Here is a 27,393-nt window from a genome sequence, read left to right as displayed (position 1 = left end):
TGCATGCAGTATTCAAGATGTGGGCGTACTTTTCTATCTTATTATCTATCCCTTTCTTAATGATTCCCAACACTCTGTTCGCTTTTTTGACTGCTGCTGCATATTGAGTGGATATTTTCAGAGAACTAGCCACAATGACTCCAAGATCTTTCTTGAGTGGTAACAGCTAATTTAGACCCCATCATTTTATATGTATAGTTGGGATTATGTTTTCCAGTGTGCATTACTTTGCATTTATCAACATTGAATTTCATCTGCCATTTTGTTGCCCAGTCACCCAGTTTTGAGACATCCTTCTGTAGCTCTTCGCAGTCTGCCTGGAACCTAACTGTCTTGAGTAGTTTTATATCATCAGCAAATTTTGCCACCTCACTGTTTACCCCTTTTTCTAGATCATTTATGAATATGTTAAATAGGACTAGGCTTAGTACAGACGTCTGGGGGACACCTCTTACTTACCTCTCTCCATTCTGAAAACTGACAATTTATTCCTAACATTTGTTTCCTATCTTTTAACCAGTTACCAGTCCATAAAAGGACCTTCCCTCTTATCCCATGGCAGCTTACTTTGCTTAAGAGCCTTTGGTGAGGGATCTTGTCAAATGCTTTCTGAAAATCTAAGTACACTCTATCCCCTGGATCCCCCCTGTCCACATGCTTGTTGACCCCCTTAAAGATTCTAGTAGATTGGTGAGGCATGATTTCCTTTACAAATACCATATTGACTTTTCCCCTACAAATTATGTTCATCTATGTGCCTGACAAGTCTGTTCTTTACTATAGTTTCAATCAGCTAGCCCGGTACTGAAGTCAGGCTTACCGGCCTGTTATTGCCGGGATCATCTCTGGAGCCCTTTTTAAAAATTGGTGTCACATTAGCTATTCTCCAGTCATTTGGTACAGAAGCTGATTCAAATGATAGGTTACAGACTACAGTTAGTAGTTCTGCAATAATCTGGGACAGTTCTTCAGATCTGTCACCTAAAAAGAATGGCTCGGGTTTGGGAATCTCCCTCACATCCTCAGCCATGAAGACCAATGCAAATAATTCATTTAGTTTCTCCGCAATGGCCTTATCATCCTTGAGTGCTCCTTTAGCATCTTGATCGTCCAGTGGCTCCACTGGTTGTTCAGCAGGCTTCGTGCTTCTGATGTACTTAAACATTTTTTTTGCTATTACTTTTTGAGTCTTTGGCTAGCTGTTCAAATTCTTTTTTGGCCTTCCTAATTATATTTTTACACTTAATTTGCTACACTTTACGCTCTTTTCTATTTTCCTCACTAAGATTTAACTTCCACTTTTAAAGGATGCCTTTTTGCCTCTCACTGCTTCTTTTACTTTGTTGTTTATCCACAGTGACACTTCTTTGGTTCTCTTACTATGTTTTTTAATTTGGGGTATACATTTAAGTTGAGCCTCTATTATGGTGTTTTTAAAAAGTTTCCATGCAGCTTGCAGAGATTTCACTTTTTGCGCTGTACTTTTTAATTTCAGTTTAACTAACTTCTTCATTTTTATGTTATGTAATCCCCCTTTCTGAAATTAAGTGCTACCATATTGGGCTGCTGTGGTATTTTCCCCGTCACAGGGATGTTAAATTGCCAGCGCCCGTGCTTTGAGAGAAGTCTGTGTCCATGTCCTCATCACTATTGTGATCGCAGTGTTGTCGCCTCCTCGCCTGCTTTTACAGGTTCTGGTTATACTGCAGGATAATGCACAAGGTGTTTACAATGCTCACAACAGCAGCGGTGAGCTGAGCGGGCTCCATGCTTGCCGTGGTATGGCGTCTGCAGGACAGCAGGAGAGCAGAGTTGCAGCAGAAGCGGTGGAGACGACGGATGCCACAAGAATAGATATTTATACCAATCGACGAGAGGACCTGCGAGGTGGATTCATGGCACCAGGAGAGCAGAGTTGCAGCGGAAGTGGTGGATGACAATGGTTTGCAGACCTACTGCACCGTCTGCTGCCAGCAGCACCCAGTACACAACAGCAGCAGTGACGGTGAGCTGAGCTGAGCGGGCTCCATGCTTGCTGTGGTATGGCGTCTGCACGGAAAAAAGGCATGAAACGATTTCCGTTGCTTTCACGGAAGGAGGGGCGACTGACGACATGTACCCAAAACCACCCACAACAGTGTTTTTGCCCCATCAGGCATTGGGAGCTTAACCCAGAATTCCAATGGGCGGCGGAGACTGCGGGAACTATGGGATAGTTACCCACGGTGCACCACTCCGTGAGTTGATGCTAGCCACGGTAGTGAGGATGCACTCCGCCGACCTACTGCGCTGAGTGGGGACATACACGATTGACTGTATAAAATCGCTTTCTAAAGATCGATTTCTATAAATTCGACCTAATTACGTAGGGTAGACATACCCAATCTATGAATCGGAGACTTCGTTTTCTTCCAGCTAGGACAGGCACAAGGGACAGAAACAAGGGACAAACACTACAGCAGCCATAGCCATGACAAATTCATAGACAACTCCAAGAGAATTTTTTAAAATCTTTAAAAAAACATGCTTAAATTGGAAGCAGTTGAAAGAGAAGACCCTGGGGATGCAGTATTATCAATCTCAAGCACTCAGAATTCATGTTAGGCCCCCAAAATTACAAGATTTTAAAAATAACTTTTGGGTTCCTTTTCTTTGCCTTCTGGTGTCATAGGCTTTAGGGGCCACGTTTTAAAGCCTTTCTTCATATCCACGAGGGCTAGAAACGTATTTTTAAAGTGAATGCTGAGATTCTCAGAGTAATCACAACTCCAGAAGCTGGGTTTTTAAAGAAAGCATTGAATATCATGAGACTCGTGATGAAGTTGTGAGAGATGGCAACACTGGGACTGGAATACTGTTAGAAGAAAAAAATATGCCATTCCTAACAGACAGGGCAGAGCCCTGAAGCCATCTGCTAATTTAAAAGAATATTTGACATTATTTTAATATATGATCAGAGATGGGAGAGTAGGGAAAAAATGCCAGTGCAAAGAATTCCTTCTCTGTAAAAACAGTTTATGATCTATAGCAGGGGTTCTCAAACTGGGGGTTGGGACCCCTTAGGGGGTTGCGAGGTTATTACATGGGGGGTCGTGAGCTGCCAGCCTCCACCCCAAACCCCGCTTCGCCTCCAGCATTTATAATGGTGTTAAATATCTAAAAAGTGTTTTTAATTTATAAGGGGGGGTCACACTCAGAGGCTTGCTATGTGAAAGGGGTCACCAGTACAAAAGATTGAGAACCACTGATCTATAGACAGAGTCTGCATGGACACTTCTAAGCTTAATTACTAGCTTAGATCTGGTAACACTGCCACCATCCAGAAATTTCAGTGTCTGGATCACTTTCTATCCCCCCAAAACCTTCCCCTCCCTGGGTAGCCTTGAGAGGCTTTTTCACCAAGTTCCTGGTGAACACCGATCCAACCCCTTGGATCTTAACACAAGGAGAATTTAACCATCCCCCGTCCCTTCCCCCACCAATTCCTGGTGAGTCCAGATCCAATCCCCTTGGATCTTAACACAAGGAAAAAATCAATCAGGTTCTTAAAAAGAAAGCTTTTAATTAAAGAAAGGTAAAAATTATCTCTGTAAAATCAGGATGGAAAATACTTTACAGGGTAATCAGATTCATATAGCCCAGAGGGCCCCCCTCTAGCCTTAGGTTCAAAGTTACAGCAAACAGAGGTAAAATCCTCTCAGCAAAAAGGAACAATTGAAGGTTGAGAAAACAAACATAAGACTAACACGCCTTGCCTGGCTGTTACTTACAAGTTTGAAACATGAGAGACTGATTCAGAAAGATTTGGAGAGCCTGGATTGATGTCTGGTCCCTCTTAGTCCCAAGAGCGAACAACCCCCAAACAAAGAGCACAAACAAAAGACTTCCCTCCACCAAGATTTGAAAGTATCTTGTCCCCTTATTGGTCTTCTGGTCAGGTGTCAGCCAGGTTTACTGAGCTTCTTAACCCTTTACAGGTAAAAGAGACATTAACCCTTAACTATCTGTTTATGACAAGGGTGCATAACTGATAGCAAGCTGATGCTATGCTTGATCTTAATTCATTGTCAGTAACCGTGGTTTTCAAATTCTCTCCCTGTTAGTAGGGTAATAGACTAGACTTTTAAGGCCAGAAGGGACCATCACAATCATCTAGTCTGACCTCCTGCACACTGCACTCCACAGAATCTCACCCCCCGCCCCGCCGCCAATCCTGTAATAGGTCCATGCCTCTGGCTGTGTTACTAAGGTCCTCAAATCAGGATTTTAAGACTTTCAGCACTACAGGTGCTTTACCCTTCCTTAACAACTGATGTTGTAAGGGTGGAGAATCGGCCCAAAATGTTTAACAGCACAGAGCTGCACTTCCTGGACTCATTCACCCATAGGCCCAGTCTACATAGTCAGGGAAACTGGGGGTCTGATTCTGTGAGGTGCTGAGTATCTTTGTTTCCCAGGAGCTGAGCAGCACTCTGCAGGAGATGTTCAGCCCTTGGTAAGATCAGGCCCCATGTTAATGCTTCTCTAGCTATTCAGGTTTAAGTACAGTTTCCCTGGCCAGTGCAGACAAGACCTACCTGTGCTGCGGACTGGTTTAAACTGGGGCAGTGCACACAGCAGGATCCAGCAGCCTGCACTGGGCCTGGCTACAGAGAGCTGGAAAAGAAGAAATAAGTGTTGGACAAATAAGTTGTTGGAACTGCCTCCCCCTCTGGTCATGGCCTCAGGCTATGGGCTTGCATTGTATGCGGGTGGGCACCTCTGAACCCTGCTGGATGTGCCACCCACACCCAAGGCCAGGGCCATCCTTGGGATTTAGGGGGCCCTATGCAGTATTATTAAACTTGTGCCCCTATGCCCGATGGCAGCCCAGGCTCTCAGCCTGGGGGCGGGGAGAGACAAGGCAGCGAAGGATACCGAGCCGCCCAGCCTGCCTCACGGCAGCGGAGAGTCACAGCTCCCCGCAGAGACCCCCGTACCCTCTCCCTCACGCAGAATGTGCGGTGCTGGCGCAGTCGGCTCTGTGAATACGGCCCCTGCCTAAGGAGACTGCAGCATGAACTGGGTGTGCAGGAGCCAACCCACTCTCACCTGCTGTCATGGGCGGTGGGTGAAGCTGCCACTTGGGGAAGCCAGCTCCCCAGCCCACCTCTTCTGCCTGTGGCTCCGCGTATACTCCACCCCTCCTCTGCTCCAGGCCCCGCCCCACTCTGCCCAGGCCCCGCCCTCTCCCCACGGTCCCCCTCCTCTCTTCCCTCCCCCTCCCTGATCACCCCCTTCCAGCCAAATCCCTGAACCCAATTGAAGCAAATGACATTTGAAAAAAAACCATTCTTCTGCAATTTCTTTCTAAAGAAAATGGAGCATGTTTTCCACTGCATGCCAGAAGTTGAAGACTGGACATGCAGAAGATACCTAATTAAAAGCACTAAACTTGGGAATAAAATATGTCAGGAATGGGTTTTTTGATGTACCCTGAAGTTTGTCAGAGATTTATTTGCAAAGACTTTGTAGTAAGGGCAAGTCAGCTGTCCTGCTGAATACAACATTCAATATTATGGAATACATGATGCAGCTCTTCTCTGGTTTACTTTTTCTTAATCAGTATTTCTAAACTGATTTTATATTTTAAATGTACTCAAGTCTTCATAAAGTACTTAGTCCAGATTACTACATATGTAACTCACTGAAACAAAGACAGTCTTTTAAATTACTCAGGCACAGAGGTTTAGTGTGTTCATAACTATGTTCACTGCTTTTAGAAAAAGGGAGCACTAATTTACTGTGTGAGCTCCATAACAACAGACATTTTCCAAAGATTTTAGGCATAACAAAGGATTTTACATCTTACTAAGGTACTGATTTTGCTAGTGGGTTCCCTTAAAACTACTTCATCAGATAGAAGTAAAGAAAGGGAAACTCGTTTGTCCAGCTATCTGGCAGGAAAGGGGTGTTGTCTCTTTAAGGGCTCCCTTCAACAGGGGGGTGAGGGGAGAAAGGGATGGACAGGAAGGACAGGAAGACTTTGGAAGCAAGTTTTTTCTACTATAGTAATTACAATTAAAATGGGTGGTGGCCTTTTGAAGGATTTATTTAAAAAAACTATGTCTGAAGATCCAAGCATTTAAGGCTAAAGATCAATACTCAGATTGTGCATCTAAAAATCTATGCAAGGATTTTTTAGAGATGCGATTTTAAAATCTTCAGCAACACACTAATGAAATATTTTTAAAGCAAATTTTAAACTCAGGTCCTGTAGACTAACCTGTTCTGAGTAACTATGACCGTGATGCACAACTGGTTTTGTCAGTAAATTCAGAAACTGACAGTATATACCTGGGGGTTGGGAAATGCCTGTGAAATGGCTTCATTGCCCCTTGAATGGCTCTTTAACAGTTTCAATGTTGTGCTAATAGGTCTGGCAGGCTGGAGGCTTTTTCACTTTTAAGTTACTAGCTCCTCTCCGGAGGAAGACTCACCGGGCTGCAGCAGCTGGCTGTGGGAGCCTGCAGGAAGGGTCAGAACAGGGATAAGAAGAGGCGGGAGGGTGGACACCAAGACCTGGGGGTGCCCCAAATTTTCAGGTGCCCTACGCAGCCGTGTATGCTGCGTATGCCGAAGGACGGCCCGGCCCAGGGCAGTGTCACAGAAGCAGCTACCTATGCAGCAGGCCCAGTGGCATTTCTAGTCCACGCCTATAGGTGGTGAGTCCTCCTAGGAGCCCCTGTCCAGAGTCAGTGCCTCCAGCCCAGCCCTGGCTGCGGGGGCGCTGGACCCAGTTGGTGCCACTGTCTCCAACCTCGGCCGTCGGGCTCTGGACCAGCCGCTGCCCCGGTCCCTGTCCCAGCCCTGGCCGTGGGGCTCTGAACTGGACCAGTGCCCCCATCCCTACCCCTGGGGGCTCTGAACCCAGCTCATGCCCCTGGCCCCAGCCCTGGCCGCGGGGCTCTGAACCCGGCTCATGCCCCTGGCCCCAGCCCTGGCCGTGGGGCTCTGAACCCGGTTCATGCCCCTGGCCCCAGCCCTGGCCGCGGGGCTCTGAACCCGGCCGTGCCCCTGGTCCTAGCCCTGGCCGCTGGGCTCTGAACCCGGCTCATGCCCCTGGCCCCAGCCCTGGCCGCGGGGCTCTGAACCCGGCTCATGCCCCTGGCCCCAGCCCTGGCCCCAGGGCTCTGAACCCGGCCGGGCCCCTGGCCCCAGCCCTGGCCGTGGGGCTCTGAACCCGGCCGTGCCCCTGGCCCCAGCCCTGGCCACGGGGCTCTGAACCCGGCCGTGCCCCTGGCCCCAGCCCTGGCCGCGGGGCTCTGAACCCGGCCGTGCCCCTGGCCCGAGCCTTGGCCGCGGGACTCTGAACCCGGCCGTGCCCCTGGCCCCAGTCCTGGCCGCGGGGCTCTGAACACGGCCGGGCCCCTGGCACCAGCCCTGGCCGCGGGGCTCTGAACCCGGCCGGGCCCGTGGCCCCAGCCCTGGCCGCGGGGCTCTAAACCCGGCCGTGCCCCTGGCCCCAGCCCTGGCCGTGGGGTTCTGAACCCGGCTCATGCCCCTGGCCCCAGCCCTGGCCGCGGGGCTCTGAACCCGGCCGTGCCCCTGGCCCCAGCCCTGGCCCCGGGGCTCTGAACCCGGCCGTGCCCCTGGCCCCAGCCCTGGCCGCGGGACTCTGAATCCGGCCGTGCCCCTGGCCCCAGCCCTGGCCCCAGGGCTCTGAACCCAGCCGGGCCCCTGGCCCCAGCCCTGGCCGCGGGACTCTGAACCCGGCCGTACCCCTGGCCCCAGCCCTGGCCGCGGGACTCTGAACCCGGCCGTGCCCCTGGCCCCAGCCCTGGCCGCGGGGCTCTGAACCCGGCCGTGCCCCTGGCCCCAGCCCTGGCCGCGGGGCTCTGAACCTGGCTTATGCCCCTGGCCCCAGCCCTGGCCGCGGGACTCTGAACCCGGCCGGGCCCCTGGCCCCAGCCCTGGCCGCGGGGCTCTGAACCCGGCCGGGCCCCTGGCCCCAGCCCTGGCCGCGGGACTCTGAACCCGGCCGGGCCCCTGGCCCCAGCCCTGGCCGCGGGGCTCTGAACCCGGCCGGGCCCCTGGCCCGAGCCTTGGCCGCGGGGCTCTGAACCCGGTTCATGCCCCTGGCCCCAGCCCTGGCCGCGGGGCTCTGAACCCGGCCATGGCCCTGGCCTCAGCCCTGGCCGCGGGGCTCTGAACCCGGCCGGTGACCCTGACCCCAGCCCTGGCCCCAGGGCTCTGATCCCGGCCGGTGACCCTGGCCCCAGCCCTGGCCCCAGGGCTCTGAACCCGGCCGGGCCCCTGGCCCCAGCCCTGGCCACGGGGCTCTGAACCCGGCCGGACCCCTGACCCCAGCCCTGGCCGCGGGGCTCTGATCCCGGCTGTGCCCCTCGCCGCGGGGCTCTGAACCCGGCCATGCCCCTGGCCCCAGCCCTGGCCGCGGGGCTCTGAACCCGGCCGGGCCCCTGGCCCCAGCCCTGGCCGCTGGGCTCTAAACCCGGCCATGCCCCTGGCCCCAGCCCTGGCCGCAGGGCTCTGAACCCGGCCGGGCCCCTGGCCCCAGCCCTGGCCGCTGGGCTCTGAACCCGGCCATGCCCCTGGCCCCAGCCCTGGCCGCGGGGCTCTGAACCCGGCCGGGCCCCTGGCCCCAGCCCTGGCCGCGGGGCTCTGAACCCGGCCGGGCCCCTGGCCCCAGCCCTGGCCCCGGGGCTCTGAACCCGGCCGTGCCCCTGGCCCCAGCCCTGGCCGCGGGACTCTGAACCCGGCCGTGCCCCTGGCCCCAGCCCTGGCCCCAGGGCTCTGAACCCAGCCGGGCCCCTGGCCCCAGCCCTGGCCGCGGGACTCTGAACCCGGCCGTACCCCTGGCCCCAGCCCTGGCCGCGGGGCTCTGAACCCGGCCGTGCCCCTGGCCCCAGCCCTGGCCGCGGGACTCTGAACCCGGCCGTGCCCCTGGCCCCAGCCCTGGCCGCGGGACTCTGAACCCGGCCGGGCCCCTGGCCCCAGCCCTGGCCGCGGGGCTCTGAACCCGGCCGTGCCCCTGGCCCCAGCCCTGGCCCCGGGGCTCTGAACCCGGCCGGGCCCCTGGCCCCAGCCCTGGCCGCGGGACTCTGAACCCGGCCGGGCCCCTGGCCCCAGCCCTGGCCGCGGGGCTCTGAACCCGGCCGTGCCCCTGGCCCCAGCCCTGGCCCCGGGGCTCTGAACCCGGCCGGGCCCCTGGCCCCAGCCCTGGCCGCGGGACTCTGAACCCGGCCGGGCCCCTGGCCCCAGCCCTGGCCGCGGGGCTCTGAACCCGGCCGGGCCCCTGGCCCCAGCCCTGGCCGCGGGGCTCTGAACCCGGCCGTGCCCCTAGCCCGAGCCTTGGCCGCGGGGCTCTGAACCCGGTTCATGCCCCTGGCCCCAGCCCTGGCCGCGGGGCTCTGAACCCGGCCATGGCCCTGGCCTCAGCCCTGGCCGCGGGGCTCTGAACCCGGCCGGTGACCCTGACCCCAGCCCTGGCCCCAGGGCTCTGATCCCGGCCGGTGACCCTGGCCCCAGCCCTGGCCCCAGGGCTCTGAACCCGGCCGGGGCCCTGGCCCCAGCCCTGGCCACGGGGCTCTGAACCCGGCCGGACCCCTGACCCCAGCCCGGGCCCCGGGGCTCTGATCCCGGCCGGTGACCCTGACCCCAGCCCTGGCCGCGGGGCTCTGATCCCGGCTGTGCCCCTCGCCGCGGGGCTCTGAACCCGGCCATGCCCCTGGCCCCAGCCCTGGCCGCGGGGCTCTGAACCCGGCCGGGCCCCTGGCCCCAGCCCTGGCCGCTGGGCTCTAAACCCGGCCATGCCCCTGGCCCCAGCCCTGGCCGCAGGGCTCTGAACCCGGCCGGGCCCCTGGCCCCAGCCCTGGCCGCTGGGCTCTGAACCCGGCCATGCCCCTGGCCCCAGCCCTGGCCGCGGGGCTCTGAACCCGGCCGGGCCCCTGGCCCCAGCCCTGGCCGCGGGGCTCTGAACCCGGCCGGGCCCCTGGCCCCAGCCCTGGCCGCGGGGCTCTGAACCCGGCCGGGCCCCTGGCCCCAGCACTGGCCGCGGGGCTCTGAACCCGGCCATGCCCCTGGCCCCAGCCCTGGCCGCGGGGCTCTGAACCCGGCCGGGCCCCTGGCCCCAGCCCTGGCCGCAGGGCTCTGAACCTGGCTTATGCCCCTGACCCCAGCTCTGGCCCCGGGGCTCTGAACCCGGCCGGGCCCCTGGCCCCAGCCTTGGCCGCGGGGCTCTGAACCCGGCCGGGCCTCTGGCCCCAGCCCTGGCCGCGGGGCTCTGAACCTGACCGGGCCCCTGGCCGTGGGGCTCTGAACCCGGCCGGTGACCCTGACCCCAGCCCTGGCCGCGGGGCTCTGAACCCGGCCAGGCCCCTGGCCCCAGCCCTGGCCGCGGGGCTCTGAACCCGGCCAGGCCCCTGGCCCCAGCCCTGGCCGCGGGGCTCTGAACCCGGCCATGCCCCTGGCCCCAGCCCTGGCCGCGGGGCTCTGAACCCGGCCGGGCCCCTGGCCGCAGCCCTGGCCGCTGGGCTCTGAACCCGGCCATGCCCCTGGCCCCAGCCCTGGCCGCAGGGCTCTGAACCCGGCCGGGCCCCTGGCCCCAGCCCTGGCCGCGGGGCTCTGAACCCGGCCGGGCCCCTGGCCCCAGCCCTGGCCGCGGGGCTCTGAACCCGGCCGGGCCCCTGGCCCCAGCCCTGGCCGCGGGGCTCTGAACCCGGCCGTGCCCCTGGCCCCAGCCCTGACCACGGGGCTCTGAACCTGGCTTATGCCCCTGACCCCAGCTCTGGCCCCGGGGCTCTGAACCCGGCCGTGCCCCTGGCCCCAGCCCTGGCCGCGGGGCTCTGAACCCGGCCGGGCCCCTGGCCGCGGGGCTCTGAACCCGGCCGGGCCTCTGGCCCCAGCCCTGGCCGCGGGGCTCTGAACCCGGCCGGGCCCCTGGCCCCAGCCCTGGCCGCGGGGCTCTGAACCCGGCCGGTGACCCTGACCCCAGCCCTGGCCCCGGGGCTCTGATCCCGGCCGTGCGCCTGGCCCCAGCCCTGGCCGCGGGGCTCTGAACCCGGCCGGGCCTCTGGCCCCAGCCCTGGCCGCAGGGCTCTGAACCCGGCCATGCCCCTGGCCCCAGCCCTGGCCGCGGGGCTCTGAACCCGGCCGGGCCCCTGGCCCCAGCCCTGGCCGCGGGGCTCTGATCCCGGCCGGTGACCCTGACCCCAGCCCTGGCCGCGGGGCTCTGAACCCGGCCGTGCCCCTGGCCCCAGCCCTGGCCGCGGGGCTCTGAACCCGGCCATGCCCCTGGCCCCAGCCCTGGCCGTGGGGCTCTGAACCCGGCCATGCCCCTGGCCCCAGCCCTGGCCGCGGGGCTCTGAACCCGGCCGGGCCCCTGGCCCCAGCCCTGGCCGTGGGGCTCTGAACCCGGCCGGGCCCCTGGCCCCAGCCCTGACCACGGGGCTCTGAACCTGGCTTATGCCCCTGACCCCAGCTCTGGCCCCGGGGCTCTGAACCCGGCCGTGCCCCTGGCCCCAGCCTTGGCCGCGGGGCTCTGAACCCGGCCGGGCCTCCTGCCCCAGCCCTGACCACGGGGCTCTGAACCCGGCCGTGCCCCTGGCCCCAGCCCTGGCCGCGGGGCTCTGAACCTGACCGGGCCCCTGGCCGTGGGGCTCTGAACCCGGCCGGTGACCCTGACCCCAGCCCTGGCCCCAGGGCTCTGATCCCGGCCGGTGACCCTGGCCCCAGCCCTGGCCCCAGGGCTCTGAACCCGGCCGGGCCCCTGGCCCCAGCCCTGGCCACGGGGCTCTGAACCCGGCCGGGCCCCTGACCCCAGCCCTGGCCCCGGGGCTCTGATCCCGGCCGGTGACTCTGACCCCAGCCCTGGCCGCGGGGCTCTGATCCCGGCTGTGCCCCTGGCCGCGGGGCTCTGAACCCGGCCATGCCCCTGGCCCCAGCCCTGGCCGCAGGGCTCTGAACCCGGCCGGGCCCCTGGCCCCAGCCCTGGCCGCGGGGCTCTGAACCCGGCCGGGCCCCTGGCCCCAGCCCTGGCCGCGGGGCTCTGAACCCGGCCGGGCCCCTGGCCCCAGCCCTGGCCGCGGGGCTCTGAACCCGGCCGGGCCCCTGGCCCCAGCCCTGGCCGCGGGGCTCTGAACCCGGCCGGGCCCCTGGCCCCAGCCCTGGCCGCGGGGCTCTGAACCCGGCCGGGCCCCTGGCCCCAGCCCTGGCCGCGGGGCTCTGAACCCGGCCGGTGACCCTGACCCCAGCCCTGGCCCCGGGGCTCTGATCCCGGCCATGCGCCTGGCCCCAGCCCTGGCCGCGGGGCTCTGATCCCGGCCGGGCCCCTGGCCCCAGCCCTGGCCGCGGGGCTCTGAACCCGGCCGGGCCCCTGGCCCCAGCCCTGGCCGCGGGGCTCTGAACCCGGCCGGTGACCCTGACCCCAGCCCTGGCCCCGGGGCTCTGATCCCGGCCATGCGCCTGGCCCCAGCCCTGGCCGCGGGGCTCTGAACCCGGCCGGGCCCCTGGCCCCAGCTCTGGCCCCGGGGCTCTGAACCCGGCCGTGCCCCTGGCCCCAGCCTTGGCCGCGGGGCTCTGAACCCGGCCGGGCCTCTGGCCCCAGCCCTGACCACCGGGCTCTGAACCCGGCCGTGCCCCTGGCCCGAGCCCTGGCCACGGGGCTCTGAACCCGGCCGTGCCCCTGGCCCCAGCCCTGGCCACGGGGCTCTGAACCCGCTAATGCCCCTGGCCCCAGGGCTCTGAACCCGGCCGGTGACCCTGACCCCAGCTGTCATAAACAGATCGTTAAGGGTTAATGTCTCTTTTACCTGTAAAGGGTTAAGAAGCTCAGTAAACCTGGCTGACTCCTGACCAGAGGACCAATAGTGGGACAAGATACTTTCAAATCTTGGTGGAAGGAGGGGTTTTTTTGTGCTCTTTGTTTTGGGGGTTGTTTGTTCTCGGGACTGAGAGGGACCAGACATCAATCCAGGCTCCCCAAATCTTTCTGAATCAGTCTCTCATGTTTCAAACTTGTAAGTAGCACAGGCAAGGCGTGTTAGTCTTATGTTTGTTTTCTCAACCTGTAAATGTTCCTTTTTGCTGAGAGGATTTTACCTCTGTTTGCTGTAACTTTGAACCTGAGGCTAGAGGGGGTTCCTCTGGGCTATATAAACCTAAGTACCCTGTAAAGTATTTTCCATCCTGATTTTAGAGATGATTTTTACCTTTCTTTTTTATTAAAAGCTTTCTTTTTTAAGAACCTGATTGATTTTTCTTTGTTTTAAGATCCAGGGAATTGGGTCTGGACTCACCAGGAGTTGGTGGGGGAAAGAAGGGGGGATGGTTAAATTCTCCTTGTGTTAAGATCCAAGAGGTTTGGATCTGTGTTCCCCAGGGAAGGTTTTGGGGGGACAGAAAGTGCCAGACACTGTTTTGTGGCTGGTGGCAGTGTTACCAGATCTAAGCTAGAAATTAAGCTTAGAAGGGTCCATGCAGGTCCCCACATCTGTACCCTAAAGATCAGAGTGGGGGAGGAAACCTTGACACCCGCCCTGGCCACTGGGCTCTGAACCCAGCTCATGCCCCTGGCCCCAGGGCTCTGAACCCGGCCGGGCCCCTGGCCCCAGCCCTGGCCACGGGGCTCTGAACCCGGCCGGGCCCCTGACCCCAGCCCTGGCCCCGGGGCTCTGATCCCGGCCGGTGACCCTGACCCCAGCCCTGGCCGCGGGGCTCTGATCCCGGCTGTGCCCCTGGCCGCGGGGCTCTGAACCCGGCCATGCCCCTGGCCCCAGCCCTGGCCGCGGGGCTCTGAACCCGGCCGGGCCCCTGGCCGCAGCCCTGGCCGCTGGGCTCTGAACCCGGCCATGCCCCTGGCCCCAGCCCTGGCCGCGGGGCTCTGAACCCGGCCGGGCCCCTGGCCCCAGCCCTGGCCGCGGGGCTCTGAACCCGGCCATGCCCCTGGCCCCAGCCCTGGCCGCGGGGCTCTGAACCCGGCCGGGCCCCTGGCCGCAGCCCTGGCCGCTGGGCTCTGAACCCGGCCATGCCCCTGGCCCCAGCCCTGGCCGCAGGGCTCTGAACCCGGCCGGGCCCCTGGCCCCAGCCCTGGCCGCGGGGCTCTGAACCCGGCCATGCCCCTGGCCCCAGCCCTGGCCGCGGGGCTCTGAACCCGGCCGGGCCTCTGGCCCCAGCCCTGGCCGCGGGGCTCTGAACCCGGCCGGGCCCCTGGCCCCAGCCCTGGCCGCGGGGCTCTGAACCCGGCCGGGCCCCTGGCCCCAGCCCTGGCCGCGGGGCTCTGAACCCGGCCGGGCCCTTGGCCCCAGCCCTGGCCGCGGGGCTCTGAACCTGGCTTATGCCCCTGACCCCAGCTCTGGCCCCGGGGCTCTGAACCCGGCCGTGCCCCTGGCCCCAGCCTTGGCCGCGGGGCTCTGAACCCGGCCGGGCCTCTGGCCCCAGCCCTGGCCGCGGGGCTCTGAACCCGGCCGGGCCCCTGGCCCCAGCCCTGGCCGCGGGGCTCTGAACCCGGCCGGGCCCCTGGCCCCAGCCCTGGCCGCGGGGCTCTGAACCCGGCCGGGCCCCTGGCCCCAGCCCTGGCCGCGGGGCTCTGAACCCGGCCGGTGACCCTGACCCCAGCCCTGGCCCCGGGGCTCTGATCCCGGCCGTGCGCCTGGCCCCAGCCCTGGCCGCGGGGCTCTGAACCCGGCCGGGCCTCTGGCCCCAGCCCTGGCCGCGGGGCTCTGAACCCGGCCATGCCCCTGGCCCCAGCCCTGGCCGCGGGGCTCTGAACCCGGCCGGGCCCCTGGCCCCAGCCCTGGCCGCGGGGCTCTGAACCCGGCCATGCCCCTGGCCCCAGCCCTGGCCGCGGGGCTCTGAACCCGGCCGGGCCCCTGGCCCCAGCCCTGGCCGCGGGGCTCTGAACCCGGCCGGGCCCCTGGCCCCAGCCCTGGCCGCGGGGCTCTGAACCCGGCCGGGCCCCTGGCCCCAGCCCTGGCCGCGGGGCTCTGAACCCGGCCGGGCCCCTGGCCCCAGCCCTGGCCGCGGGGCTCTGAACCCGGCCGGTGACCCTGACCCCAGCCCTGGCCCCGGGGCTCTGATCCCGGCCGTGCGCCTGGCCCCAGACCTGGCCGCGGGGCTCTGAACCCGGCCGGGCCCCTGGCCCCAGCCCTGGCCGCGGGGCTCTGAACCCGGCTCATGCCCCTGGCCCCAGCCCTGGCCGCGGGGCTCTGAACCCGGCCGGGCCCCTGGCCCCAGCCCTGGCCGCGGGGCTCTGAACCCGGCCGGTGACCCTGACCCCAGCCCTGGCCCCGGGGCTCTGATCCCGGCCGTGCGCCTGGCCCCAGCCCTGGCCGCGGGGCTCTGAACCCGGCCGGGCCCCTGGCCGCAGCCCTGGTCGCTGGGCTCTGAACCCGGCCATGCCCCTGGCCCCAGCCCTGGCCGCGGGGCTCTGAACCCGGCCGGGCCTCTGGCCCCAGCCCTGGCCGCGGGGCTCTGAACCCGGCCATGCCCCTGGCCCCAGCCCTGGCCGCGGGGCTCTGAACCCGGCCGGGCCCCTGGCCCCAGCCCTGGCCGCGGGGCTCTGAACCCGGCCGTGCCCCTGGCCCCAGCCCTGGCCGCGGGGCTCTGATCCCGGCCGTGCCCCTGGCCCCAGCCCTGGCCGCGGGGCTCTGAACCCGGCCGGGCCCCTGGCCCCAGCCCTGGCCGCGGGGCTCTGAACCCGGCCGGGCCCCTGGCCCCAGCCCTGGCCGCGGGGCTCTGAACCCGGCCGGGCCCCTGGCCCCAGCCCTGGCCGCGGGGCTCTGAACCCGGCCGGTGACCCTGACCCCAGCCCTGGCCCCGGGGCTCTGATCCCGGCCGTGCCCCTGGCCCCAGCCCTGGCCGCGGGGCTCTGAACCCGGCCGGGCCCCTGGCCCCAGCCCTGGCCGCGGGGCTCTGAACCCGGCCGGGCCCCTGGCCCCAGCCCTGGCCGCGGGGCTCCGAACCCGGCCGGGCCCCTGGCCCCAGCCCTGGCCGCGGGGCTCTGAACCCGGCTCATGCCCCTGGCCCCAGCCCTGGCCGCGGGGTTCTGAACCCGGCCGGGCCCCTGGCCGCGGGGCTCTGATCCCGGCCGTGCGCCTGGCCCCAGACCTGGCCGCGGGGCTCTGAACCCGGCCGGGCCCCTGGCCCCAGCCCTGGCCGCGGGGCTCTGAACCCGGCTCATGCCCCTGGCCCCAGCCCTGGCCGCGGGGCTCTGAACCTGGCCGGGCCCCTGGCCGCGGGGCTCTGAACCCGGCCGGGCCCCTCGCCCCAGCCCTGGCCGCGGGGCTCTGAACCCGGCTCATGCCCCTGGCCCCAGCCCTGGCCGCGGGGCTCTGAACCTGGCCGGGCCCCTGGCCGCGGGGCTCTGAACCCGGCCGGGCCCCTGGCCGCGGGGCTCTGAACCCGGCCGGGCCCCTGGCCCCAGCCCTGGCCGCGGGGCTCTGAACCCGGCCGGGCCCCTGGCCCCAGCCCTGGCCGCGGGGCTCTGAGCCCGGCCGGGCCCCTGGCCCCAGCCCCGGCCGCGGGGGCGCTGCACGCTGGTTGCTAGCAGCAGGGAGCGCTGCAGCGCGCGGCGGCCGGAGTCGGGCTGCCCTCGCGCCACACACCTACAGCGGCGCGCGCCCCCCCCCTTTTTGTGGCCCGGAACGCGGCGCGAGCGCCGGCGGTTGCCCTGGCGACCGGGACAAACAGCGGCGCCAGGCGGGGCGCGCGGCGGTCGCTGCCAGGGCCCGCGGGCGGGGAGCGGGCCCGGCGCTCGGCATGGCGGCCCGGCAGCCAGGTGGGTGCGCGGCCCCGCGCCGGGCGGTTCCGGGACCTGCCGCCTCCCTGCTGGGGAGCGGCCGCGCTGCTGCTCCGTGTGCGCCTGGCCGTGCCCGGCCTGACCCCCCCCCGCCCGGGCCGGGGCTCGCCTGGCCCCCGGAGCGTGGCGAGCTCTGGGGCAGGGCTCTGCCGTCAGGGGCGGCTCCAGGCAGCCTGCCTGCCGCGCGTGGGGCGGCGAAATGCCTAGAGCCTCCCCCCCCCCCCCGCCGTGCTCCGTTTACACACCATTAATGCCCAAGCAGGGCTGTCAAGCCATTAAAAACATTAATTAAAAAATTAATTGCAATTAATCGGGCTGTTCACTGTATATTTATTTTTGATTACAAGTGTTTGCAATGTATAAAGCCAAAAGAAATAGCATTTTTCAGTTCACCTAATACAAGTACAGTAATGCACTCTCATGAACTTATGTACAAAAGTACTGCATTAACAAAAAAAGTGTCAAATTTTAGAGCTTGCAAGTCCGCTAAGCCCTACTTCTTGTTCAGCCAGTCACTCAGACAAACAGGTTTGTTTACATTTGCAGGAGAAAACATTGCCCACTTCCTGAAAGTGAGAACAGGCATTGTCATGGCACCGTTGTAGTTAGATATTTACATGCCAGATGCACATGCTTCAGCCACCATTCCAGGGGACATGCGTCCATGCTGATGACAGGTTTTAGTTGAAAACCATCCAAAGCAGTGTGGACTGACGCATGTTCATTTTCATTATCTGAGTCAGATGCCACCAGCAGAAGGTTGATTTTCTTTTTTGGTGCTTCAGATTCTGTAGTTTCCACATCAGAGTGGTGCTCTTTTAAGACTTCTGAAAGCATGCTCCACACCACATCCCTCTCAGATTTTGGAAGGCACTTCAGATTCTTAAACCTTGGGTCAAGTGCTGTAGCTATCTTTACAAATCTCACATTGGTACCTTCTTCGCATTTGTGAAATCTGCAGTGAAAGTGTTCTTAAAACAAACAACAACATGTGCTGAGTCATCATCTGAGACTGCGGTAACATGAAATATATGGCAGAATGCAGGTAAAACAGAGCAGGAGATGTACAATCTCCCCCAAGGAGTTCAGTCACAAATTTAATTAATGCATTATTTTTTTAACAAGCGTCATCAGCACGGAAGCATGTCCTCTGGAATGGTGGCCGAAGCATGAAGGGACATACGAATGTTTAGCATATCTGTTATGCTGATATGTTTAGCATATATCACATAAATACCTTGCAATGCTAGCTACAAAAGTGCCATGCAAATGCCTGTTCTCAGTTTCTGGTGACATTGTAAATAAGAAGAGGGCAGCATTATCTCCTGTAAATGTAAACAACCTTGTTTGTCTTAGCAATTAGCTGAACAAGAAGTAGGACTGAGTGGACTTGTATCCTCTGAAGTTTTACATTGTTTTGTTTTTGAGTGAAGTTATGTAATAAAAAAAATCTATAGAATATCAATGTTGGAAGGGACCTCAGGAGGTCATCTAGTCCAACCCCCTGCTCAAAGCAGGACCAATCCTCAACTATATCATCCCAGCCAGGGCTTTGTCAAGCCTGACCTTAAAAACCAATAAGGAAGGAGATTCCACCACCTCTCTAGGTAACCCATTCCAGTGCTTCACCATCCTCCTAGTGAAACAGTGTTTCTAATATCCAACCTAGACCTCCCCCACTGTAATTTGAGACCATTGCTCCTTGTTCTGTCATCTGGTACCACTGAGAACAGTCTAGATCCATCCTCTTTGGAACCCCCTTTCAGGTAGTTGAAAGCAGCTATCAAATCCCCCCTCATTCTTCCCTTCTACAGACTAAATAATCCCAGTTCCCTCAGCCTCTCCTCATAAATCGTATGCTCCAGCCCCCTAATCATTTTTGTTGCCCTCCGCTGGACTCTCTCCAATTTTTCCACATCCTTCTTGTAGTGTGGGGCCCAAAACTGGACATAGTACTCCAGATGAAGCCTCACCAATGTCAAATAGAGGGGAATGATCACATCCCTCCATCTGCTGGCAATGCTCCTACTTATACAGCCCAAAATGCCATTAGCCTTCTTGGCAAGTAGGGCACACTGTTGACTCATCCAATTTCTCGTCAACTGTAACCCTAGGTCATTTTCTGCAGAACTGCTGCCTAGCCACTCGGTCCCTAGTCTGTAGCAGCGAATGGGATTCTTCCGTCCTCAGTGCAGGACTCTGCACTTGTCCTTGTTCAGCCTCATCAGATTTCTTTTGGCCCTGTCCTCTGATTTGTCTAGGTCCCTCTGTATCCTATCCCTACCCTCCAGCGTATCTACCACTCCTCCCAGTTTAGTGTCATCTGCAAACTTGCTTAGAGTGCAGTCCACGCCATCCTCCAGATCATTAATCTGCATTTATAAATTGCATTTTCAGGACAAAGCGATTGCACTACAGTACTTGTATGAGGTGACTTGAAAAATACTATTTCTTCTATCATTTTTACAGTGCAAATATTTGTCATCAAAATATACACTTTGATTTCAGTTACAACACAGAATACAAGATATATATGAAAATGTAGAAAAACATCAAAAATATTTAATAAATTTCAATTGGTAGCCCTTTGTTTAACAGTGCAATTAAAACTGTGATTAATCACAATTAATTTTTTTAATTGTGATTAATTTTTTTGAGTTAATCATGTGAGTTAACTGCGATTAATCGACAGCCCTATTAATAAGATCATCCAGCTACTTGCAAGACAGCATCCCACATGGCGGAGAGTTGTTCTTGACTATTGCTGTTAAGGTGTGTACGATTCTTTCCACGGAGGCTCAGCTTACCATGTCTGTGCTCCAGTCTTTGGTCCCCTTTTGGATTTCCATGTTTGTAGTGCTAGTCTTTCAGCAATTATTAACGCGCTGCTTAGCCAGCTCCCAATTAATATCCATTAGGTTTTAAATTACCTGTTTAGCTTGTAACAAATTTTATTTCATCAGAAAAAATTAACTCTGCCGTTCACTTCTGCCTAAAACCTACTGGTGTAGGAGCCTTCCCAAAGCCTATGGGTTAAGTTAGCACCTACTGAATCACGGCACCAACCTTTGTCTGACTTAGTGGCTCCTGTTTCGATAAGTTGGAGAGGGTCCAGTGCATCCTCCATATGATTTTCTGCTGGATTAATCTTAAATGGAGGTCTAAGGAGCAGTTTGGAGCACTGGCTAAAATTTGTTTCAGCTGGTTTCAATCCTAGTTCCTCCTCCCATTTCTTTTTGGGGGATTCATGTTTATTTCAAAATTTCTGGCCCAGTGTGCATATAGTGTTGCCATAGATTTTGGCAATCTGGATAATATTTGGAGAAATGAAAGCAGTTCAGGTGAGCTAGGGTAGCTCAGGCACGGGGCCAAACAGATGGGAAAGGGCGTGTCTAATTTGGGAATATTGCTACTCCTAATTAGGTTCTAGATTGGACCTCAATTTTAATATTGTAAAAGGGAGGAAAATGTCATGCTAACTAAATTGGCTGATGGTCAAAATTCCTTTCCTAAGCCAATTTGGCCAAATGATGGGGTTGCCTTCTTGTTACAGGGTGCACTCGCCACTGGTGTGAGCTGGGGATTTGCTTGGCTAGGTGTTGTGCCCTCCTCCAGCAGTGTCTGTACTAGTCCTGTCTCACCCTGCAGCCCCCTCGCTCCAGGAGCCTCTTCTTCATGACTAGTCCCTCTGGCCAGGTCAGTAGGTGGTTTCCCCTTCTGGGGGTTACCCAAAGTCCTTCTACGCAAACAGTGTCAGGCAGTCTTCTCTGGCCAGGCACGGATGGTGCCACTTCCTCAGTGGCCAGTAGGTGAACCTGAGCCTACCTACTACTCCAGGTTCCACTCCAGGGATCCTACACCTGTGGCCTGCTTTCCCACAGCCCTTGTTGCTCCTTCCCTGGACTCACGCCTACAAATCCTAGTTCCCCTCCTTTGTCCAGGTGTACCAGCTCCAAACCCTCCTCTCTCTCACTATGGAGAGACTACAGCCTTTCCTTTTCTGCTGCCAATTTCCTGCCTTTATAGCCCCAACCCAGCTCGGACTTCCTCATTCAATCAGGGGATTATTTGGCCACCTGATTCCTCTCAGCCCTCTCTCTTGGGTTAATTGGACCCCTTCTTAGTCTTCATTGACCCTTTGGGGCAAGGGTGGAGTGAACACCTATCACTGCTATACAGCATTTTGAGTTACCCCCAGGGAGAGGCCTTGCTATGTAGAAGGGGATGATTTTTAAAGTTGGTGAACAGAGTACTTCAAATATTTCTGGCTGCCACAATAGTTGATGATCATGCTTTAGGGATCGGTAGTAATCTGAGTGCAGTGCATTGGAAAGGGGGAAAGGAGCAACCAGTTCTGCTTCCAGCAGGAGCCAATCTGGGGGTCCACCGCACCAGGGAATGAGCCCCTGTGCTGCTTGGCTAAGCACTATTGCTGGATGGGAAAGTGTAGAGTTGGGAAATTTAAATCCACCTGTTCTGCCGGGGAGCTGTAACCTGTGTATGGAGATTCTGAGTTTGTTACCTGCACCCCACAAGAAGGACCTGAACCTGGTGTCGAGTTTGGTAAAATAAAAGGGAGGAATTTGACTAGGGAGGGAATTCAGCATAATAAGGATCCTGGGAGGGGCATTCATGGTAAAACGTTTATTGTTCCCCAAAGGCAGAGAAGTTGTGCCTCCCACCAATGGAAATGGTTTGCTAACTGCATGATTAATGGGGCTAGGCTAACTTGGACTATGTTTTTAATTGCCCTAGGGAGCAGGATGCCAAGAGATCTGAGGCTGGTCTGTTGCCAGCTAAATGTCTCTCTAGGAGCCACTTCCAATTTAATCTAATGAGATCTTCATTGCTTCTGATTTATCCCAATTTATGTTATATAGCCAGAGAATTTGCCAATGTTATATATTGTTTGTAGGAGATTTGGAATAGACTGATCTGGATTTGTAATATCTAGGAGAATGTGGTCTGCATCTAGAAGGATTTTTGTCTATTGACTCCCTGATTGGATCCTTTGGTGTCCCCTAATTACTATTGCAAGTGGTTCTAATGCCAGATTGAATAGGAGAGGGGAGAGGAGAGCACCTGAAATAATATTATTGAAAAAACAACTGACAGTCTCATACTAACACTGTGACGGTATACCCCATAAGACTTCATGGGAATAAACTTATGAATGTATATATATGACATAACTGGAATATGTTTTATGCTACATATGCCATGTAACACATCTCTGCAAAGGTTATGACCTACTGAATCTGTTCCTCCTATCTGTATGCATGTGTCATTTTTGTATTCGAAGTTATGAATATTGGTTGTGTACTTGCTTGATTTTAACTAGCCTAATAGAGCATTTGGTCAGCTTCTTGAGAAAGGAATGTGCAAGTTAAGTGCCCAATCAAGAAGCACTTAACGGACAATGGATCTTGGAAGGCTTCAATCCACATAAGAAGTTTACCTGAGGACGTTCAAGGCAACATGTGAACCATGGCTGCTACCTGTAAGTTTTCAGTCATGCGTGGACATGTGACTTGCCCATGTGACTCCAAAACTCCATCTTGGAGCTGATCTTTGCATAGGAGAGAGGAGGGGGGTCTCCACCCACAAGAGAAAGTCTATTTAAACCCCTGGGAGACCCCTCCATTTTGTCTTCAGCTGGTTAAAGAGAGAGCCTCTCCACCCCCAAGGATACCTGAAAGAGACTGGAATAAAGGACAGTAACTGCAGGGGGTGTGAGTGATTGCTGGACCCAGACTAGAAGGAGACTAGTCTGTAAAAGGAAGCTTACTGGAACTGGTGAGGTTTTATCTGTATTCAGTTTTCTTAGACATAGACTTGTGTGTTCTATTTTATTTTACTTGGTAATTCACTTTGTTCTGTCTGCTATTACTTGGAACCACTTAAATCCTACTTTCTGTATTTAATAAAATCACTTTTTACTTATTAATTAACCCAGAGTATGTATTAATACCTGGGGGAGGGGCGGGGGGGGGATCAGCTGTGCATATCTCTATCAGTATTTATAAAGGGCGAACAATTTATGAGTTAAATGGTAAAATGGATTTATTTGGGGTTTGGACCCCATTGGGAGTGTGAAAGATAAGAACACATCTGTAAGTTGCTTTCAGTTAAGTCTGCAGCTTTGGGTCACGTGGTTCAGACCCTGGGTCTGTTGGAGCAGACAAAACAGGGTGCTGGATTCCCAGGCTGGCAGGGAAAGCAGAGGCATAAGTAGTCTTGGCACATCAGTTGACAGTTCCCAAGGGGGTTTCTGTGATTCAACCCATCACAAACACTTTCTCAGTAAGTTGGTGAATCATAACCAACAATAATAATTATTCTTGGACAGGATTTTAGGAGATCAGTTGGGGAATTGAAAAGATTCATCAAACTGAAATCTTCATTGCATTGTTTAGATCTGGTATCTCTGATAAGTGTACTCTTAAGGCAAATAGATCAAATAGTTTCAGATGTACTGTAAACTCAGAATCTAGGAAATTTGATGGGGATAAAACAAAGTAAAATCATCAGGCAGGAAGGGAAGGTCTTAAAAAAAGGTGGGGGGGCAGGAGCGAAGGGGCTGGAGAAGTTACGAGGAGGGAGAGTGTCTCAGACATGTGATCCCCCTCCCCCCCGAGTCCTTGCTAATCCATGGGAGTAAAGAGTCCCCGGGTCTGGTGAGGCAATTTGCTTGGAGTCAGGATCTTGGAGGTGGATGTCCTCCCAGTGCACTCCAGCCATGGGGTAGATGGTCCCAGTGCACTGAAGCCATGAGGGGTGGGTGGGGGAGTCCCCCTAGTGACTCCTAGAAGTAATAATTTCTTGATATTTTTATTGACATTTTTTGCATTTGTTTTCATTTCTGATGTCAGTAAGTTAAATGATTGTAATGGGGTCAGCACCCGCCTCTCACGAGCACCCCCTTTGCAGCATATCAGCCAGAAAATCAGGTTTTTTTTTTCACAGGGCCGCACCCCCTCTCATGGGCGGCCCCCTTTAGTTGGTTGGGTGTGAGCCTGCTTTGATTTTAGTTCTTTCAACAGGGTGGCACCCACCTTGCGCAAGCACCCCCAGGCCGTTGGTTCTCTCAGCAGGTCTTCAGTGACTCAGCCCTCCAGCTGAGCTGCATATGCTGTCCCCTCTTCCGGGGTATACAGTCCTGAGTTCTTATCACAGCCCTGGTATTGGGCCATGGCAATGCCTCTGGGAAGAAACATAAGAGCTTTCTTCAGACACCTAGGCAGGGTCCATCTCAATACCCTCAGCTGGTGTCCTTTTCAGCAGTCCTCCCTGGGGTCAGTTTGCAACCAGACCAGCAGGGCCCATCTCAGTACCCTCATCTGGTCTGGCCAGGTTCTGTGCTCAGTCCCCTGGGCTCAGCCTGCCTGCACTGACCTTTCGATGATCCTGCTGCTCGTTCCGCTAGCCAGGTACCCGGTCATTGGCAGCCTTCCCTGGGCTCAGTTCTGTCTGGTGAGCTCTCTGCAGTGAGCGGTCTGTGGTCCTGCTGTTTATCTAGCCAGCCAGGCAGGGGCGGCTCTACAAATTCGGCCGCCCCAAGCAGTCATGCCCGGGAGGCGCCCCCGAGCCGCGGGAGCAGCGGACCTCCCGCGGGCATGACTGCAGAGGATCCGCTGGTCGCGCGGCTCGGCTGGACCTCCCGCAGCTGTGGGCGGTTCGCTGGTCCGGCGGCTCCGGTTGAGCTGCCTCAGTCATGCCTGCGGAAGGTCCAGCCGAGCCGCGGGACCAGCGTCCCCTCCGCAGTCATGCCTGCGGCAGGTCCGCTCCTCCCGGGGCTCCGGTGGACCTCCCGCAGGCATGACTGCGGCAGGTCCGCCGGCCCAGCCTGCCGCCCCCCCGGGAAAGGGCCGCCCCAGGCGGGTGCTTGCCCCGCTGGGCTCTGGAGCCGGCCCTGCAGCCAGGTACACAGTCCTCCCTCCTCAAGCTCCACACAGCAAAAGAAGGCTGCTTGCTTTTTATCTGGTCCTTTTGGCCCTTTATTGGTCGCTTCAGCTGCCCCTCTGATTGGCCGCTCCTCTGCAGCCATTCTAGGCTGCCTGACTTCTCGCTGCTCTATTCTGGGGCAGAGTGACGCAGGGCCACAGGGCCTCCAGCTGGGGGGCTTCCAGACATAGTCCATCCTGCCATAATGGTATACACAGATTGTACATGTGCCACTTTAATAGTACACGTTTAAAGGGCAGTCAGCAACTCCGCAACAAAGTGGTAGGCACTGTCACATATAACAAAAATAGTCCCTGTCCCAAATCAAAGCAGGATTGGTGTGTATACATAGCTCTTCTGTCCAACAGACAGATGTGCAGATAGTCACAAAACAGTTTCCATTACAATATGACCCCCTACTTTCAGATGCTCATAACTTTCTGAACAATGTTGCTTTGGGCTGAAATTTTCTGTGCTTGGTCTCAGTCCAAAGGTGACTAACTTTTGTTGTTGTTGTTGTCGTCGTTGAAAAAAAATGTAATTTAGCTTTTTTCAGGTTCAAGAGAGGTGAAGAAGAAAACATCCTAACTATTTTTTTTAGACTTGGGAGTAGCAAAAATGGCTGAAGTTTGAAGCTTTTCAGATAAATTGTCTTTCAACTTTGGTATAGAAGCCTTCCCTGGCCAAGATTGTGCTGAGCTGCTCAGATTGAGAATAATTTCTATTTCAAGGAGTAAATCCTCACAAAAGGCTCCCTGCTTTGCAGAACACTTGCTTGTATATGTAGGGAGCAGTTTCCATCATTAGCACTCAACCAGCCAACATCTACACTGTAAAATTTATTTATTTTATTTAAATGCAGTGAATTTGGGTGTGGATGCAGTATCTGACCTTGGTTCTATGACATTATTTCTGGACAGTCTGGAAGTGGAAAGACAGTTGAATACACATCCAGAGAAGGTTTGTTAGTCAGAATTGTTTTGGCCAGTATGGAGCTAGCAGGATTAGTCCATCTCATCTTGTGTATTACCTGGTTATCGCAAGAATTGGTGGGAAAGCATACATGAGCTCTTGATTCCAAGGTATGAGGAATGTGTCATGCACAGCACCCCCTCCCCCTGTTATCTTTGGTGTCAAACAAATTTATTGTGGGATTTCCCCTCTGGTGAAATACTGGTTTGATGATGGAGCTTTGCAGTCACCTCTTGTGGCTGGTCATGGATTGTCTGCTTAGGAAGTCTTCTAGATTGTTGCTGATTCCTGGAAGATGAAGAATGCTTGACAGTGACACCGTGTCTGTCCTGACATGCAGTGATGAGCACGTGCCCCTGTGTAATACATTGCAGACGTTCTGTCTGGTAAGATGTGCCCGTGGAATTCTGTAGGGCAGGCTGGAATGCCATGCAAACTCATTTTATCGCTTGCAGCTCCAGGCAGTTTATGTGAAGGGTCGTGTTCTTTTGGGACCAGATTCCTTTATCTGGAGACATTCAGATGGGTGCCCAACCTGTTCTTGATGTGTCCGTGATCAGTGTCATTGTCAGGGGAGGGTAGAGAAGGGTACTCCCCTTTGAATGATTTTGGGATCTAGTCACTAGGCCAGTGCTGATGCGAATTGTAGCAGCACCATGACTCTCATGATCATTTAAAGCCTTGTAGGAGAACAGATTGACTGTAGCCAGACTTGTAACAAAGGTAGGTGAAGTCTGAGAAGTGGCGTCACATAAATGCAGGCTGACATGTGGTCCATCAGTCTGAGACAGCTCTGCACTGTAGTTGATGGGTTCAGTCTGATGCCAGTGGTTATTGACTGTAGAGATTGAAACCTATCTTCAGGAAGATATGCATGCCTTTATTGATTTTGGAGTCGATCAAAGGCCCTATGAATTCTGTCTGTGATGGAACGAGGCGACTTTTTGTGGCTTACTAGAAGACCCAGCTGGTTGAACTGCTGGAGAACATGGCTCAGGGCTGAGGAGACATCCTGATGAGATCTGTGTTTGATATCTAAGTATAGATGGAGTTTGATGTGCTGTCTCCTCTAGTCTGTCACCACCACCACTGCTAGGTGTTTTGTAAAGACTCTCCGTACTGTAGAGAGACCTAATGGTAAACCTTTGTACTGCTGGGGCCTCACTGTGAATTGCAGTTACTTCCTGCAGGATGCATCCTGCAAGCCACAAACCAGTCATGAGCCTGCAGGGAAGGGTTGATGTGTTACCATCCTGTGTTACCATCCTGAATCAAAGACTGCAGATATATTTGTTCAGTCTTTGCAGGTCAAGGACAGGATGATGATTCCCTTTTTTCTTAGGGAAATATCTGGAGTAGAAGCTTCTTCCCCTGTACTGCAGGGCTACCTCCTCTATGGGTCATAGATGAAGCAGAAACACCACATCTCCCTTCAGTTGGCTTTTATGAGAAGGCTCCCTGAAGAGGGACAGAGAAGCATCAGAGTAGGTGGGGAAGGACTGAAACTGGATGTGGTAGCCGTGGGTAACCTCTTCCAACCCCCTTCTGTCCATTGCTAGGGCAGACCAATCCCAATGGTAAAAGGCCTGGCAGCTTCCAAAGGTAGGGGGTGGGCTCCTGAGGGGTTTGATTGTGGCTCTCTATCCTCTCTTCAGGCCTGCTGCCTAGAAGGTGGTGTGAAG

The 27,393-nt window shown here is 57.5% G+C and overlaps 1 protein-coding gene across 2 annotated transcripts in view; it reads left to right on the top strand.

Annotated features, from left to right (window-relative positions):
- The first annotated feature begins 16,652 nt into the window (after positions 1–16,652).
- THEGL (theg spermatid protein like) overlaps positions 16,653–27,393 on the top strand; it is a 67,017-nt gene continuing 56,276 nt past the window's right edge. Inside the window, exon 1 of one of the 2 annotated variants that reach the window (XM_045018119.1) lies at positions 16,653–16,774. In XM_045018119.1, coding sequence (XP_044874054.1) covers positions 16,756–16,774 — 19 coding nt within the window. In that variant the 5' untranslated portion in view covers positions 16,653–16,755. The remainder of the gene's footprint in view (positions 16,775–27,393) is intronic. The other variant, XM_045018118.1, reaches the window with a different exon arrangement.

This window comes from Mauremys mutica, chromosome 5 (assembly GCF_020497125.1).
Source record: "Mauremys mutica isolate MM-2020 ecotype Southern chromosome 5, ASM2049712v1, whole genome shotgun sequence".
NCBI lineage: Eukaryota > Metazoa > Chordata > Testudines > Geoemydidae > Mauremys > Mauremys mutica.
The sequence above is the reverse complement of the archived record's forward strand: the minus strand, read 5'-3'. Positions and strand labels throughout refer to the sequence as shown.